Source organism: Microcaecilia unicolor, chromosome 4 (assembly GCF_901765095.1).
Source record: "Microcaecilia unicolor chromosome 4, aMicUni1.1, whole genome shotgun sequence".
NCBI classification, from domain to species: Eukaryota; Metazoa; Chordata; class Amphibia; order Gymnophiona; family Siphonopidae; genus Microcaecilia; species Microcaecilia unicolor.
Window position 1 is genome coordinate 219,206,975 of NC_044034.1, and position 17,716 is coordinate 219,224,690.

Consider the following 17,716-nt stretch of genomic DNA (forward strand, 5'->3'; position numbering starts at 1 on the left):
ATCTAAAACATGCAGTAGAACGACCTTAGATATTGTAGGGTGACCCAAGTGACAGCTGCAGGACCTGTATACTTGTGGTAGCAAAAGGATGGCTAATTTTGTTCTGAAAATGATGTACAGTAAGAGGATCTGGAGTTAAGATTTACCAGTGGAAGGGAGCTTAATCCTTGCTACTTTGGTGACAGGGGAACTGCTTTTAAGTAAAGTTTTGGCAGTATAAATTTTTTTCCAGAATCTGAAATTGGTGATTCAGCTACAGTATGGCCGAAGGTTACTGACTGAACACGTCATTGTAAATATGGCACAAATGCTTGTAGAGAGGTTACAAATACTGAAGCCAGCATGAGAAGTTTGTTCCCACAAATAACTTGTTCCCCTGCTGTCACTAGAAATGTTTATTCTGCATACATGTGGAAACCAGTGAAGAGAAAATCTAATTGACAGCAAAAATCCAAAAGTGTGGTACACAATAGAATGATACTGATGATTACAAAGACATCCATGATTAACAAATGATTTCAAAAGTGGTGAAAAATGCATTAGGGTGGTAGCAGAACTGGAGGGATGCTAGGTACTTTAATATAGGTAACGTAATTGATTATGCCTTTGTACAGATCAGTGGTGAGACCTCAGTTGTTGAATCCCAATTCCAGGGTGTTTTTAACACACAGAAAATAGGAGGAAGAACAAGAGTGCTTTTCCTAAAGCCATATGAGTTAGAGAAAATTCCAACCTTGAATTGGAATGCTAAAAAGCTCAGAGCCATATTGAAAAACACTGAGAATACACAGAATCGTACCATAAAGATAAGTGGATTATCATTTCAACCTGTACCTTGTGGTCAGTAACCCTGGATGAAAAGTTGACAGAACATTGAAAGCTTGACCAAACTAAGGTACTGAGCATTGATGACACACCACTGAAGTATTAACAGCAATCAGATGCAGTTGTTAAGTGCTTACAAGGCTCTGCCAGGAAATTTTGAAGACAACATAATAACTGACTGAAAAAGATCTATGTTCATATCCAAAATGAAGAAGGGTGATCTGATGTGGAATTATTGTACAGTCGCTCTGATCTCACATGACAGCAAGAACATAAGAATAGCCATACTGGGTCAGATCAATGGTCCATCTAGCTCAGTATCCTGTTTCCAACAGAGGCCAATCAGAGGTCACAAGTACCTGACAGAACCCAGTTTCTGCCATACATTGGAGACTACAACCATACCTGGAACAAGAATTGCCTGAAGTTCAAGCTGGGTTCCGGAAAGGTAAGGAACATGACATCACAAATGAAAGATGGATCCTTGAAAAGATGAAGACCAAAAGGATATCTACATGTCTTTTAACTAGAGCAAGGCCCTTATCCAAATAAATCATGAAAAACTCTGGACCCCATTAAGAAGCATGGGTAAACCAGAACACCTGATCTCATGCACAACTTTTACATTGGTCAAGAAGCAATAGTTTTAATGGCGCAAAGAAATAGAATTGTTAAACATTGCCAAAGTTACTCTTTTTTTTTTTTTTTTTTTTTTTTTTTTGCATTTACATGAGACACTTATACCCCACAAAGCTCTATGCGGTTTAAGACTATAACACTGGGCTAATCAGTGTAGATGCAGAACTGTATGAAGAAACCTGAGGCATAAGAATTGGTGGAATATCCATCAGCATTTGTTATGCTGATACCATGTTATTGGCTAAAAGTTAAGATGATATGAAACATCTGATTTATGAAGATGAAGGAACAGTCTCATAATGGGCTTGCACCTTAACCAGAAGATGACAAAGATCCTGACAACTGATAAAATTAATAATTTCATCCTTGATGAAGAAGTAATAGAAATGGACAACTTCAGCCTGCTTGGATCGATAATCAATAGTGAAGCAACAAGCAGACACATTAAATTCTGTATCAATCTTGGCAGAATGGCTGTGAAAGACCTAGGCAAAATCTTCAAGTGCAGGGATGTATCTCTACATACAAAGATTCAACTTGTCCAAGCCATGGTATTTTCAATACTGTCATATGAATGTGAAACTTGGACAGTGAAGAAAAAAAAAATACAGGAAGAAAATCAAAGCCTTTGAATTATAGTTCTGGAGAATACTGCGTATACCTTGGACTGCTGAAAGAACAAACCAGTTGGTATTGGAGGAGATTGAATCTAAGCTTTCCTTGGAAGTTCAAATCGATAAGACTTCAATTTCCGTACTTCAAATGCATCATGTAGACAGATTATTTAGAGACGTGTGTGCTTGACAAGGTTGGTCAATGCAAAAGAGGAAGACAGTAATTCGATTGATATAACGCTATGGATGCCATGCTATCAATTAGCCACCTGATGGAATACTATTCAGAGTAATTATCCACAGGGTTGCCATGTGTCAACACAAAAAATTGATGGCACTTAACAAAGGGGGCAACACTGCATTTGATATAGCTATATGTGACAAATACTACTTCAACAATTCACCAGGCATACCACAGTAATCTGAGGAAAATCTAAAATCAGGCTTCCTCCTCTTTTGAATGGTAGCGCTCAACACTTTTCAAATCTGTCTGAATTTGGTGGGCATGTGGTTACCTGCTGACAAAGTATAAATGCTGATCTGAATGTAGAAAATCTTTTTAGGTTAAGGTATATTGTAGTGTTTGTGTTCATTTGCTTACCAGGTGACAAAGCTCTCGACGGCTACAGTAAAAAGAAGTATGTCTGCAAGCTTCTCTTTATCTTCCTTTTGGGACATGACATTGACTTTGGACACATGGAGGCGGTGAACTTGCTTAGCTCTAACAAATACACCGAGAAACAAATTGTGAGTAGTTCTACACTGTTGCAGTGACATGGAAAGGTAATGATCCCAGGTAGGATGACACCTGTAACAGCAAAGTATTGCTTTGGTCTAGTGTTCTGCTCTTTGTGAAGTTGGTTAACTTTTCACAGATCTTTGAAGGATTATATTATTGTGACTTTTAAACAAAGAATCTGAAAGTGTGAACCGCAAATGATGGGAATGCCTCCTAGAGGAAATCAAAACTATCCAAAGATAGCCCCTATTTAATTATATTCCAAAATATTTTTAGTAACTTGAATGAGCTGCTGTTCAGGTTTTGTCCATTAGATTCTGAAAAACTCTTCTTACCAGCTTTGCTGAAAGGCAGAATGTGCTCTAGACTAGATTCTAGAAGTTTAGTATATTAGTCTCACCCTTTTCTCCTTCATGCTTTTGTCCTGCAGGGATACCTTTTCATCTCAGTGCTGGTGAACTCCAACAGTGAGCTGATACGACTGATCAATAATGCGATAAAGAATGATCTGGCCAGTCGCAACCCCACTTTCATGGGTCTGGCCTTGCACTGCATTGCCAATGTGGGCAGCCGTGAAATGGCAGAGGCCTTTGCTGGTGAAATTCCGAAGATTCTAGTAGCTGGGTAGGTGCTACCCTGTTAATTTGTATGCAGCTTATCAGATTGATAGCTTTTAAGATGTTTGTAATATTCATGATTAGGCATTTCTAAACAGGTTCATTTGCTTTTATCTTCAGCTAATTGAGGTTACCAGGTTGAGAATCGCCATTGTAGTTGAGCTTTTGTCTTTTGATATATTCATACCTTTTGATTTGCACAATTTCAGAGAATGAAGCATCTTATGTTCTTGACTTTCTGCATTAATTATTTTTAATGAGAGAATGCCTTAATTTGTGTTAGGGTCTGAACTTGTTCATAGACAAAGATGGTACATTACTGTGTACATTAGAATCTTTTTGAAGCTGTTGATCTTTCTAGATTTATGTAATACCAGATTTTGCAAGTAATGGTTTCTTTTGTCACATGCTTGAAAAGGAAAATGCAAGGGATTTTAAGTTTCTAAGATATTACAGCATATAGATGACTTTTCTTGGAACTCATTTGTTTTGTTGATACCAAATAGAAAAATTATTGTCTTTAAAGGAGAAAGTTTAAATTAAGTGTGTGAGGCTCTCTGTAAACTGAAAATGTTCGCGCCCCCCCCCCCCCCCCCCAAAAAAAAAATATATATATGGTGACGAATTAAAAGAAAAGAAAACAAACTTTGCTCTTTTTCTTTTGTTGGGCAGTATAGCATGGTAAAAAAAAAAAAAAAAAAAAAACACCTTGCCTCATTCATTTCCTCAGCCTGTGTACTTCAGTACTGTATTAACTATTCTCTCATTTTTAATGGCAAGGCCTTTGTTTTATTTAGATATTGCTCCTACACATTTCGGATTGTCACATGAAAACTTGATATAGTTTCCTGAAGGGATAACTTTCAAGGCCATTTCTGTCTGTAAACCACTGTGTGCATAAATGGCTACTTTAAAACTGCTTGGATTTTATGTGGGTAAACAGGTGAATAATTGCATTCCATGCATACTTTTGCATATTGTGTCCAGAGGCATCCCGGGGGGGGGGGGGGGGGGGGTTGTAGAGTTGGGTCCAACTTTCGATTTTAAGTGCATGCGTTCAGATTTTCATAAGTATGCAATTTTCTTCACATTGCTGCATGTTAAATAGCTGGTGTAAAATACAGGATTTTTTTGGGTGGGATAATTTCCAAAAGGGAAGGTTTTTTTTTTTTTAAATATTAATGTATGCAGGTAATGACTACACAATTTAGGCAGGTTGTTGAACAGTCAACCTTCCTGTGACTGAATTAGCCACAAGTTTGCAAAAGGTTGTTTGTTTTCTCCTGATATGGGCTACAATTCTTAGTTCGAAAGTGTAGCAATGAGAAGCCTTTTCTTTGTTTCCTGCAGGGACACCATGGACAGTGTGAAAGAGAGTGCTGCACTCTGCTTGCTGCGTCTGTACAGAACATCCCCTGACCTTGTTCCTATGGGAGAATGGATATCCAGAGTGGTTCACCTCCTGAATGACCAACATTTGGTAAGAGTGTACCATGTTCCAAGCAGTAGTAATGAAATAATCAGAGTAGCCACCAGTTTCTGAACTGTTCTTGCTGGAAGTGGTCTAAATATATGGATAAAAGGAGTTACCCTCCATTTCCTGTTGGAGCTTTCCTATAGCTTTGTTAAGCTAATTATTTACATCATGGTAAAATGTGATGTGCCCAGGCTCGTAGTCCTGTAGTGCAGTGTACTGATTCAAGTCTGTTTGTCAGGACCAGATGAGATCAGGTGTGTCACAGGGATGTTGAATCTTGGGGGGGGGAGAGAGCAATTTGTAGCTGTTCCTGTAGCAGGTCTGAGATTGTCGGAGCTAGTAAGATACTGAGGTTGCATGGGCATACCATTCAAGAGTGGGAAATTTTATAAATGAGGGAAAAGACAGATGCTAGAAATATTGTTCCCAGTTGGAATGGGCACTCTAAAATGGATGATTTAGCGTAAATGGTTAGAGCAGTGGGCCGAGAACCAGGAAAGCCCAGTTCAAATCCTGCTGCGGCTCCTTGTGATTATGGGCAAGTTGCTTAATCCTCCGTTGCCTAAGGTAAATATACTCTCTGGGTTCAGAACATACCTACTGTACCCAAATGTCACTCATCTAAAGATAGAACTGAAAAAGGAGTGAGCCAAAATCCCTTTCCCTTCCCCTTCTCCCGTCTAAAGTGATCAGTGATATCCAGTGTAATTTGCAAAAGTTGCAGTCTGTTCTCTTGAGCACAATTTGCATCCCATTTGTTTCAGACCCTTTTCTGTTGCAAGTTTAAAATGCCATTAACTTCCCTGGAAATATGAATATAATAGAATGGCTCTTGTGCTGTAGAAAATGCAAATTTGGATGACTCTTGTCTGTGAATATTTGCAGTGGCACAAGAAAAACTATTTAAATGCCAGTCTTCTCTTCCCAGGGAGTTGTAACTGCTGCTACAAGCCTCATCACTACTCTGGCACAGAAGAACCCTGAAGAGTTCAAAACCTCAGTGTCCTTGGCTGTATCCAGACTGAGTAGGGTAAGGTACCATCTTACATTTAAAAAAGCATGAGACAGAGGTCTTCTGCATTAAAAATGTAACAGTTCTTGAGAACTTGTAGATCAAGTCCAGTATGATTCAAATCAGGTGTTTGGAGAACACGGTAGTAAAGTGCAAGCTCTAGTAACAGTAATCAGTAATAAACGACTAACACATATGTCATAAAGAAAGTGATCCAGTACTTTCATCTATTTCAGTGGCATACAGAGCTTTCATTAAATTGAACCTAAAACATCAAAACCTGTGACTTGGGTGTCAGTGTTTGGTGTTTTAACGCCTAGTTTCTGGACATGCTAGGCAAGGGAAGTCTGCACTGAATTCTGCATGAAGCCGCATCTAGACTCTTTCCACAGAGCAGCAATTAAGCCTGGCCTATAGGAGGGACTGGGAGGGTAATTGATGGGACAATACATACTCATGGGTTTGAAGGCACACACTTTTTTTTCACACCTTGAACCCCGAAAGCTAGAAGGGAACAGCTTGCCATTTAAACTCAAGCTTAACCACTTTGTCTACTTCACTCAGGTTGCAGAGGCTTGAATAGGGAAATGTCCCCTTTCCAATGAGAGGGAAGAGAAAGGTGGCTTCTTAAGACTGTAAGCTGTCCTGGAATCTGACTCGGCTCTGATACAAAGGATAGCTTTTCCCCCAGGTACAATGTGGAAGCAGCTATTTGATAGGATACCTTTTTCTAATAAGCTAGCCTGAATTCTAGACTAGCCCAAACCAGTAGCATCTGTGAGCTCACGGGAAATGAGAGGGGTGACTGGAGGTCCCTGTGTATATGAACAGATGGAGAAGAATTAAGAGCCGTAAGTTGAAATAATTCCCTAGGAGTTTCCTTCCATATCTGAAGGGTAGAGGGTCTAGTCCAGCAGAGATCCTCAGAGCTATCTGTTGGACCTGTACAAGGAAGAATTAATCCTTCTTGACTGTGGAAGGAGGAGAGTAGTGCTCTTGTGAATACTACTGAGTAACAGAAGACTGTAACTACCTGTTTGCATTCATCTTGATATCTACATTTTAAGTTTGTTAGGTGCCCATGTATAAAGTAAGACTCATTTATCACTATACTTGTCTGAGAATGAAAACCAAAGACCAGGAAATCTGTAAAGGGGTGTGAAGGCCTTGGAGATAATCCCCCCCCCCCACCCTCACACCACAGGACCCTATTATTTTCCTGTGTTTGTGTAAACCCAGTGACTGCCATCAAACAGATATCCACTTGGGGGTTCTTATAGACTAGGGCAGCGATGGCGAACCTATGGCACGCGTGCCAACGGTCCGCTCGGCCCACTCTCCCTCCCGCCGAGTACCAGGCCGCCCGCCCTCACTCCCTCTTCCAAACCGACGAAGCACCAGGCCGCCCGCCCTCCCTCCCAGCACCAGCGCTTGCCCTCCCTCCCAGCACCTCCCAGTACCAGCGCTCGCCATCCTCCTCCGAAATTGAAAAGGCGTCGGCAGCTGCAGCGAAACGCTGCATGGTCTTCGCTCGGCACGCCTTTGCTTCGCTTCTATCAAGCTCGGGACCAGAGCTTGATAGAAGCGAAGCAAAGGTGCGCCGAGCAAAGACCATGCCGTGTTTCGCTGCAGCTGCCGACGCCTTTTCAATTTCGGAGGAGGAGGGCGAGCGCTGGTACTGGGAGGTACTGGGAGGGAGGGAGGGAGGGCGAGCGCTGGTGCTGGGAGGGAGGGCAGGCGGGCGGCCTGGTGCTTCGTCGGTTTGGAAGAGGGAGGGAAGCAGGCCTGGTGCTGGGAGGGAGGCAGGCAGGCAGACCTGGTGCTGGGTGCTGGATGGGAGGGAGGCCTGGTGCTGGGAGGAGGGAGGGAGGGCGAGCGCTGGTGCTGGGAGGGAGGGTAGGCGGCCTGGTGCTTCGTTGGCTTGGAAGAGGGAGGGAGGCAGGCAGGCCTGGTGCTGGGAGGGAGGGAGGCAGGCTGGGTGCTACTGGGTGCTGGATGGGAGGGAGGCCTGGTGCTGGGAGGGAGGGAGGCAGGCCTGGTGCTGGGTGGGTGGAAGGGAGGCCTGATGCTGGGAGGGTGGCCTGGTGCTAGGTGGGTGGGTGGCCTGGTGGTGGGTGGGTGGGAGGGAGACCTGGTGCTGGGAGCTACTGGGTGCTGGGAGGGAGGGAGGCAAGCCTGGAGCTGGGTGCTACTGGGTGCTGGGTGGGAGGGAGGCCTGCCTGGTGCTGGGAGGGAGGGCGGCTGGAGGGGAGAGGAGGGTGGCTGGACATGGGTGGCTGGAGGGGAGAGGAGGGTGGCTGGACATCTGTGGCTGGAGGGGAAAGGAGGGTGGCTGGACATGGATGGAGGGCAAGAAATGAAGAAGAAAGGAGGAAAGTAAAGAAAGAAATGGAAAGGAAGCCCTGGAAACGGAGTTAAGAGAGCAGCAGAATCAGAGACAACAAAGGTAGAAAAAATCATTTTATTTTCATTTTAGTGTTTGGAATATGTCCAATTTGAGAATTTACATCTGCTCTCTTATTTTGCACTGGGTATATTGGAGCTGTAACAGCTTAAAGAAATGATTTATAATGAAAAAAAATCATGTTATTTTTTTCTCCTATACTAGTATATTTTCAATGATGTCTGTTTATATGCGCCATGGCTGGTGTAAGGGGTGTGGCTATCATAGGGGTGGAGTCATATGTGGTGACTCCGCCCATAATGAGTACCAGCACTTTGCGATAAATAATTAGATTTTGGGTTGCTGTTTAGGCACTCGGTCTCTGAAAGGTTCGCCATCACTGGACTAGGGGTTCATTGTTAGTATGTTATAGATAAAATTACCCTTTTTGAGATATTGTGCTTTCCCTTAGGGTGCAGTATCTCTTCCACAACCCCACCCCCACCACTCCATTGTTGGCCACTAAACCTGGATCAGACACATTACTTATCTATTACATATTACATACCCGTTTTACACTGCTACTTGGTAACTGTTCTAGAATGCCTGAAAATGCATTTCAACTAAAACTCAATAAAGAAAAAACTCATTGTCTCATCCTCTCATCCCAACACAGCGCGGACATCCGCACAAGTATCAACACCCCAGATCACACCCTTCCTATCTCAGACAGCTTGAAAATCCTCTGCGTTACAATGGACCATAACTTAACACTAGAGAGCCAAGTGGCATCCACAACAAAGAAAATGTTCCACTTAATGTGGAAACTCAAACGCGAGAAGCAATTCTTCCCCAGGGAAGCATTTCGCAACCTGATACAATCAATGGTACTAAGCCACTTAGATTACTGCAATGGAATTTATGTGGGATGTAAAGAACAAACCTTAAAGAAACTTCAGACCGCTCAAAACACGGCAGCTAAGCTTATATTTGGTAAAATGCGATTTGAAAGCGCAAAACCCCTCCGCGAAAAACTAGGCTGACTCTCAATCGCATCGCCTTCAAAATCTGCACCCTGCTTCACAAAATCACAGAGAAGCCCCGAGTTACATGACAAACTTGATCAACTTACCAATTAGAAATACATCCGAGTCAACACAATCTTGTCTAAATCTGCACTACCCAAGCTGCAAAGGACTTAAACAAGAAAAACAAAAAATTCTTCACACAGTTTCTTGAACCTCCATTACCCCAACTGTAAGGGACTAAAATACAAATCATTATATGCATCCAGCTTCTCCTACATGTGCACGCAGCGTTGGAATGCACTACCAACTGCCTTAAAATCAACATTTGATCTGACAACCTTCCGGAAGTCACTGAAAACCAACTTATTCAACGAAACTTATAAAAAGAATCCTTCATAAAAGACTTACCATCAAATTTGTATTACAATTAATATTGAACTACCTAAGTTGATTACTTAATTTTCTGTTATGTTTTAAAACTATACGTTATCCTCATCCTAAATATCTGATATGTAATAATTATTTCTTTATTTCTAATTTTCTTGTTATCTTATATATCTTAATTGTAATATCACTTGTTCTTCTCATTCCGTTAATGGCGACCGCCATTGCGGCATAATGTAAGCCACATTGAGCCTGCAAAGAGGTAGGAAAATGTGGGATACAAATGCAGCAAAATAAATAAATACAAAGCAACTGACGCATCTAGTTTTTTCTAAATAAGCACACAACTGTGGAACGCATTACCAAAAGCCTTGACAGCGACGTACAACGGAGAATCAAGATGGTGACGTGAGCAGAAGTCGGGTCCAACAGCTCCTGAAACTCTCACAGATGCCTTGGCGAGGGAAAATTTTCTCTGACCTAGCGATGGGGAAGAGAAAAGGAAAGAGAGCGGTTCCTACCTTCGTGGCTCCACAATCAACTTCCACCACACGCCAGACAACTTTGAGCAGTTTTGGGGTGGGGGTCCCTGGAGAACGGATACCCACCTCGATTGACTCGGCCCCTCCGAGGACCGAGTGCAGCATTGAGGGAGTAATGCTTAGCCCTCCCTCCTACACTGCACCTCTGTGACCCGGAAGCGATTTGCTACACGTGGGGTCACAGCGTCTGGAACCCGTGGAATCTCCCGGTCCTTCAGCATTTGTTGAAGGAGGACCCACGAGTACATCCACCCCGGGCAAAGGAACAACGATGCAGGACTCTGCTCGAGGATCTGCTTCAAATGCCTTGGAGATCGGGACCGTGAGTACTGGAGCTTTAGAAAGACCAGCAGTGGTTACTATGAATGTGTTATGGGATGCTATCCAGGGTGTGAACAACACTTTTGCTGAATACTTCGTTTAAAAATGAAATAATTGATTTAAAGAAATCTAATCAGTTAATGTCTGAACAAATTCAAGAGCAGAATGTTAAGTTTCAAAAAACTGAAGGACAAGTTGAGAAATTACAAAATCTTACAGAGGCTTTAATCAAAGAACGGGAAATCCAGGATAGAAAATTGGAATACCTTGAGAACAATGGACGAAGGAGTAACTTGAGATTTTTAAATTTCCCAAAGTCTCCTTTAATAAATGCGCTGGACATGCTAAAAAAATATTTCAAGGATGTATTGGGGATTCCAGAGGAGGCATATCCTCCTATAACGAGAACCCAATATATTACAAGGATATCTTCATTACCTAAAGATAAATCTCAAGCAGCTCCTTCTACTGAATTGAACTTGACAGAGTTCTTGGAATCTTCTCTCGAATTTATTTCCGAACGAACCACATTGTTGGTAACATTCGCACTTGAGCCGGACCATAATAATATCTTACGGTTATATTTCAGGCATATAAATGACTTATTCATGGGACATAAAGTACAAGTTTTCCCTGATCTGGCGTGAGCCACTCAAAGGAAAAGAAAAGAATTTTTGATGTACAAACCTAGGATCTTAAAGTTAGGTGGTACCTTTATTTTGAAATTTCCTTGCAGGTGTTGTTTTACCTTGAATTTGGTAAACTACCTTTTCTTTAATCCTAAGAAATTACTAGATTTCATTGAAGCAAAGGAAAAGAATGTTCTGTCTCTGGAGCAGAACCCGTAATTATGATAATACTGTTAAAATTGGCTGTAGATGCTCGTATCTCCCGTCCACTCTTTATTATTATAAATTAATATTTTTCCTATGTTAGAATTTCTTAGCTCTTGATTCACAATGTTGTGGACAAATGTATGAAAATTTTGTGTTAAAATTCTGGGTAATTTATTATACCTCATAGTAATTATTTCTGAAATTCCGTCACATTTGTTTTATGGATATAAATGTAAAATTTAATAAAGAAAAAAAAAACAAAAAACGACGTACAACCACCTAAACTTCCGGAAATCACTAAAAACCAACCTGTTTAAAAAAGGCATACCCTACCGATCCAACTTAAATGCCCAGTCTCTGCAACACAACCAAACTATAGCATGTAATGGACATAACACAACTCTTCCGTTCTCCTATTCCCTAACCGTGCCACATGAACTTGATCTTACCACAACATCACCCTGTATTTGTTCACACCGGAGCCTGCAAAGGCCTCTCCGGTACTATGTAAGCTACATTGAGCCTACAAATGGGTGGGAAAATGTGGGATACAAATGTAACAAATAAAAAAAATAAAAAATTATGTTGGCCTTCGTAATTTAAGTGAAATCTCATTTTGGTTTACTTTTCTATTAAACATCATAGCCTAAGCCTTAATGTTGGTTTTTTTTTTTTTTTACTGAATCTAGGAGCCCGCTCCAAAACTTAGGAGCCAGTTACTGAAACTTCTTTTGTTTGACCTCCACCCCATACCTAAAGTTGTTTCCAGTGAAATTGAAGTGTGTATATTGGGGAGGAAGGAATCCCCTCTATGATCAGCAGCGGCTCCTTTAGAAACTAATTTACTGAGGCTCTTTTCCCATTCTGTGACTGAAAATTTAGTAAATCAGTCCCTTAAGGTGCCACTGCACATCACAGCCAAAAACCAGAAGTTTCCCTTCTGGAAGCAAATTGTCGGCAGTATGACATTACCCAGTAGGTGAATTAAAGAGGTAATGGCCTCTGTTTTACATATCATGACTTAGATCCTGACCTGTCTCTCCATATACTCCCTCCCCAGCCTTCACCCTGTCTGTGTGTGTCTCTCTCTCATAACTACTCCCCCTTCCCCGAAGCCTTCGTACAGTCTCTCTCTCAAATATTGCCATTGGGCAGCTTCTGGCTTAGCCGGAGCGGTTCAGCTCAGTGTTATAAGATTGAGCCATATGGTGCAGAAAGTTTGAGTACTCTCATGGTTTCAAGTCCCACGAGGCTTGAATCCATAAGAGCACCCGAGCTTCCTGTACTGCACGGCTCAAGCTAACAACAGCTAAACTGCTGCAGGCAGGTAGGAAATGTTTTCTGAGGCACACAAAAATAAGTAATAAAAATTCGGGGGCAAGAGATCTCAGGTGCAAAGGTGAAGCCTTGTCATAGCTCATCTCAAGACGTGGCGCAAGCTATAATTACAGATTCTTTTCATCTGCACCATCACATTAGTACAAGTGTGTAACTAGGGTTGCTGAGGTTACTGATCTCCATTGTACATGGGCATGATAAACATGTATGACAGTTCTGTGAAGTGATTTTTGTACATTTGTCACAAATGCTAAGGGATAAACACAAACCAGAAGAAGTGTGTATTAGATAAGAGGCCAATCAACCTTTGAGGGATTCAGATCATACTTGAGCAGAAATCATGTTTAGAGACCAAAATATGTATTTTAATCCACTGGATAAATACGGTGGGACCGACACCACTTATAGAGTATATTAAGTTAACAGATCCATGTCATATTAGTTTTCTGGTGACAGCAGATACATGAGCTGCTGAGAATGGAAAAATAATCAGCTGTGGTGAGCAAAAACAGCAAGAAAGTGTCTTAGGATGTGAAATGTTTTTTCTTCAGTTGCTCAGCTAAGAAGTGAAAAAGTAAAAAAAATTTAAAAGTGAAAACTACTGATATGGCAGGCAGAATATTCTAATATGAATGACTGACTGGGGGTAGTGCTGTCTGATTTGGCTGAAATTGATATTTGATTCACTTGATCGATTCACTCAATATGAATTGATTTTTTTTTTAATTCAGTTGTTTAAGGTTACTATTAATAAGCAGAAAATAAAACTCATTTTTCTACCTTTGTTTTTTGTAATCATGTTGGTCCCAGTCTCTGGTTTCCACTTTCTTCTCTTTTAATTCTTTAGGCTGAGTCTCCTGGTCCATTTAGCATTTGTTCTCTACCCATGTCCATCATTCAACTCCCCTCTATGTCCCTGCCGCTGTCCTCCAGCCATGTTGAGCATCTCTCCTTTCTGTATCTTTATTTTTGCCATGTCCAGCAGCACCGCATCTCTGTCCCTATCCTGTCTCATATTAGTGTCTGCCCTCTATTCTTCTCCCCACCCCCCCCCCATCTCAGTCCAGTGGCTGCCTTCTATGTTTACCCCCTAACACCCTGCCACTTCTGCTGTTGCTTCTCTAGATGAGCAGCTATGGCAAAGGAAGCCACTAACCTTGGGACTGGACTCTCCATTGGGTGGCTGGCAGCCTGCGCAAATTCCGAGTCTGGTCCTGTGGTGAGTAACTTCTTTGGCTGCCACTGCTCTAGAGAAGCAGCAGCAATGGCTTAGGTGACTGCAGGAAGGAGGTGGGGAAAGTCCTGATTTCCCCAAAACAAATCAGTGAATAAATTTGAATTGAAAAGCACTGATTATTGGGGGAAGGTAAAAATTGAGTCAGTTACCTGTGGTCAGTGTTTACTTGTTTGTACTCAAACAGTTTAAAATTAAAGGTAGATCAGTAATTGGTTTCAGAACAGGTTGTTTGTAGAACTCTATCTTTTCTAGTCCTGAAAGTCATAGGGGTTCAGTATATGTGTCAATTTATATCTAAAATGAAAGATAAAGGTGGCATTTAAGGGAATAATTTGTTAGATAAGCACATACTAAAACATGTTTTGGCTATAGTAAGCTTTTTATTCTGGCTTATTTCTCATGAACCATATCACAGCATTATCAGTTCTACTGTAAGCATACAGAGAGCTTTTGAAATTGTAATAGTTTTTAAAAACATTTATTGCTGGTCTCTCGGCTCTTAGGATGGTGGCTCGTTACATTTGCTTGCTGAATTATGATATTTAAAAATAGTTTTAGTTGGTGGCATTGGTAATCGAAAATATTCTCTGTATTAATACATAGTAATTTAACCTATGCTTATAGTGCATGAAATTTACAAAATTTAATATAGGATTGAATGAGTTGTACCCTGGACTGTCCAAAAGACAGATCCAACTAAAAGAACAAAAAAAAACCCCCCACAAACAAAAGCAATAATTGCTTCTTTTCTGTATTCTGTGCTCTAGATTGTGACATCTGCATCAACAGATCTTCAAGACTATACCTATTACTTTGTGCCTGCTCCCTGGCTATCAGTGAAGCTGCTGAGACTTTTACAGTGTTATCCACCTCCAGGTATGGGATAAAGGACTACTTTCCAAGCATAACATTTTCATTCATGGCGTGAAAGATGATTCTTTGGGCTGTGTGGAAAGTACAGAATATATATATGCATGCAGTATGCTTTTAAAGCATGGCCCAGTGTTAATGAAACTGAAAAAGTATCCCAAACAGGATCAGGTTCAATGTGGCTTACATGAAAGAAAAACTAGTACAATCAAGATAAATTTTAATATATCACGAAAGATTACATATTTTCTCTGTAAAGATGTCTAGAGAATTAGCTTAGTTGAAACAGATATTAATATAAGGTATTAGTTTATGAGTTGAGTACTGAACAGAAATGGCTTTAGTAGCTTGTGAGATCTTAATCATCTGTACATCTTAGTTGCTTAGGTAGAGAGTTTGATGATGCTGTATGGTCCCATCCCTAATTGTGTTCCTGTGTGAATAGAACCAAAGATTACCTTTTTGGCAATGTTTAGTGTGCTAGATCATTCCACTGATTTGGGGTAAGAGGAGAAGGAGAAAGCCAGTTTGACAGACAGATAGGGGTTACTTCTTCAGAAAGGGATGGTGCCTATCTGAGGAAGTAACATAGTCGATGAAAGCACATAAAGACTTGTACAGTCCATCCAGTCTGCCCAACAAGATAAACCGATAGTATATGGTATGATTTCTGTTCTCTATAATTTTAACAGCAGAATATAATAATGAGTCAATGATGTTTAAACAATTGAGAGCGTCCAACACAGCAAAGGCGACAAAAAAGACTGAAGACTAGATGATGTCCAGAGTATCAATGGTTTATTGAAGTATTCAAAGACTTTTACAAATTGTGTTTCAGCCACAGAGGTCTGCCTCAGAAGTTTTCTGTAGGATGTCCCTAAAATGCTAGCTTAGCAAATAAACATCAGTCAATGCACATTTTATAGAAAACTAGCCGTTAAGCCCGTTAAAACAGGCGAGATTTCCAGCTACCCTCCTTGCCGCCGCTCTCTCCCCCCTTCGTGCCGGGCCCTCTGGACTGACCTGGCAGCGCCTCTCCGTGTGAAAGCACTGCAGACAGCAGCAGATCGCTCTGCTGCTGCCTGCAGCGCTTCCACACGGAGGTGAGAGGCGCTGTCAGGTCAGTGCAGGGGGCCCAATACGGAGTGGGGCAGGAGCGGCGGCGGGGATGGGGGGAGGGTGGAGGTTGGTGCACGTGATCGTTTTCAGGCTCCAGCGGCAGCGTCCGACTCCGTTTCCCTCTCTGTTCTGCCCTCTGACGTCATCACGTCTTGACGCGAGGGCGGGACAGAGATGGAAGTCTGTACTGTGCATTTGCAGGTGAGTCGGTCACTTGTCATTTATATGTTTGATGAATACTGTACCTATTGCAAGTAGCGTTCTCGTATCGCATTATGTAAACAGTTGAGAAGCAGCATGTTTTTTAAACACTCCAATCGGTTCAAAACTCTGCTGCCCGTCTCGTCTTCTGCCAGGGTCGCTTTACTCTTACTACCCCTCTCCTCAAGTCGCTTCATTGGCTCCCTATCCGTTTTCGCATCCTGTTCAAACTTCTTCTACTAACCTATAAATGTACTCACTCTGCTGCTCCCCAGTATCTCTCCACACTCGTCCTTCCCTACACCCCTTCCCGTGCACTCCGCTCCATGGATAAATCCTTCTTATCTGTTCCCTTCTCCACTACTGCCAACTCCAGACTTCGCGCCTTCTGTCTCGCTGCACACTACGCCTGGAATAAACTTCCTGAGCCCCTACGTCTTGCCCCATCCTTGGCCACCTTTAAATCTAGACTGAAAGCCCACCTCTTTAACATTGCTTTTGACTCGTAACCACTTGTATCCACTCGCCTCCACCTACCCTCTTCTCCTCCTTCCTGTACACATTAATTGATTTGATTTGCTTACTTTATTTTTTGTCTATTAGATTGTAAGCTCTTTGAGCAGGGACTGTCTTTCTTCTATGTTTGTGCAGCGCTGCATACGCCTTGTAGCGCTATAGAAATGCTAAATAGTAGTAGTAGTAGTAGTAGTATTGCTGAATAAGAGGACTAACCACGTAGTTATAACATTCAATTACATACATCAGTTGAATATATGATTGAATAAATAAAAGGATAATTTTTTTAAAATGATGAGTTTCATAGGATGTTTTGAGATATTTATATTTTTGAAACTGGACATATATTGGTACACCAATGTGTCTTATATTGATTACATTTTAACTACCAGACCTTTGATCATTCTTCTAATGTTTGGAGATCTCTTCTCATGGTTTCTACTCCCTTTCGGCTATCCACTATATTAGCAATCTTTGTATCATCCGCAAAAAGGCAAACTGTCTAATCCTTCAGCAGTGTCTCTCTCAAATATGTTTTATTTATTCATGATTTGATATGCAGCTTTAACTGACAAGCAGAGCAAACAGTTAACAATACAATTAAAAGCAAAAGAACTACAATGTATAATAGAACAGTAACACAAGCAACCAAGAAATGTGTTTTCAAGCACTCTGCTCAGAGTTGACCCCAGTACTGATCCCTGAGGCACTCCACTACTCTCCTTTCCTCTGAGTGGATTCCATTTACCACCACCCTCTGTCACCTGTCAGTCAACCAGTTTCCAGTCCAGTTCACCACTTGGGGGTCCTAAGTTCATCCCTCTTAGCTTATTCATGAGTCTTTTGTGAGGAACCGTATCAAAGACTTTGCTGAAATCCAAGTAGATTACATCTAGCACATGCGCACATGTTCTTTGGTCATACAATCAAAAAAATCAATGATTAACATGGGGGAGAGAATCTGATCTTTATTTTCTAAGACTTGATCTCCAAGTAGCTCTTGAATCGGCCATCAAAT

At 41.5% G+C, this 17,716-nt stretch overlaps 1 protein-coding gene across 1 annotated transcript in view; it reads left to right on the forward strand.

The window, feature by feature from the left end:
* Positions 1–17,716, forward strand: part of LOC115469011 (AP-2 complex subunit alpha-2-like) — a 130,222-nt gene that overhangs the window by 77,485 nt on the left and 35,021 nt on the right. The window contains exons 3-7 of the mRNA XM_030201246.1: positions 2,683–2,825; positions 3,248–3,441; positions 4,785–4,914; positions 5,840–5,941; positions 14,760–14,868. Of these exons, the coding sequence (XP_030057106.1) occupies positions 2,683–2,825; positions 3,248–3,441; positions 4,785–4,914; positions 5,840–5,941; positions 14,760–14,868 (678 nt within the window). The remainder of the gene's footprint in view (positions 1–2,682; positions 2,826–3,247; positions 3,442–4,784; positions 4,915–5,839; positions 5,942–14,759; positions 14,869–17,716) is intronic.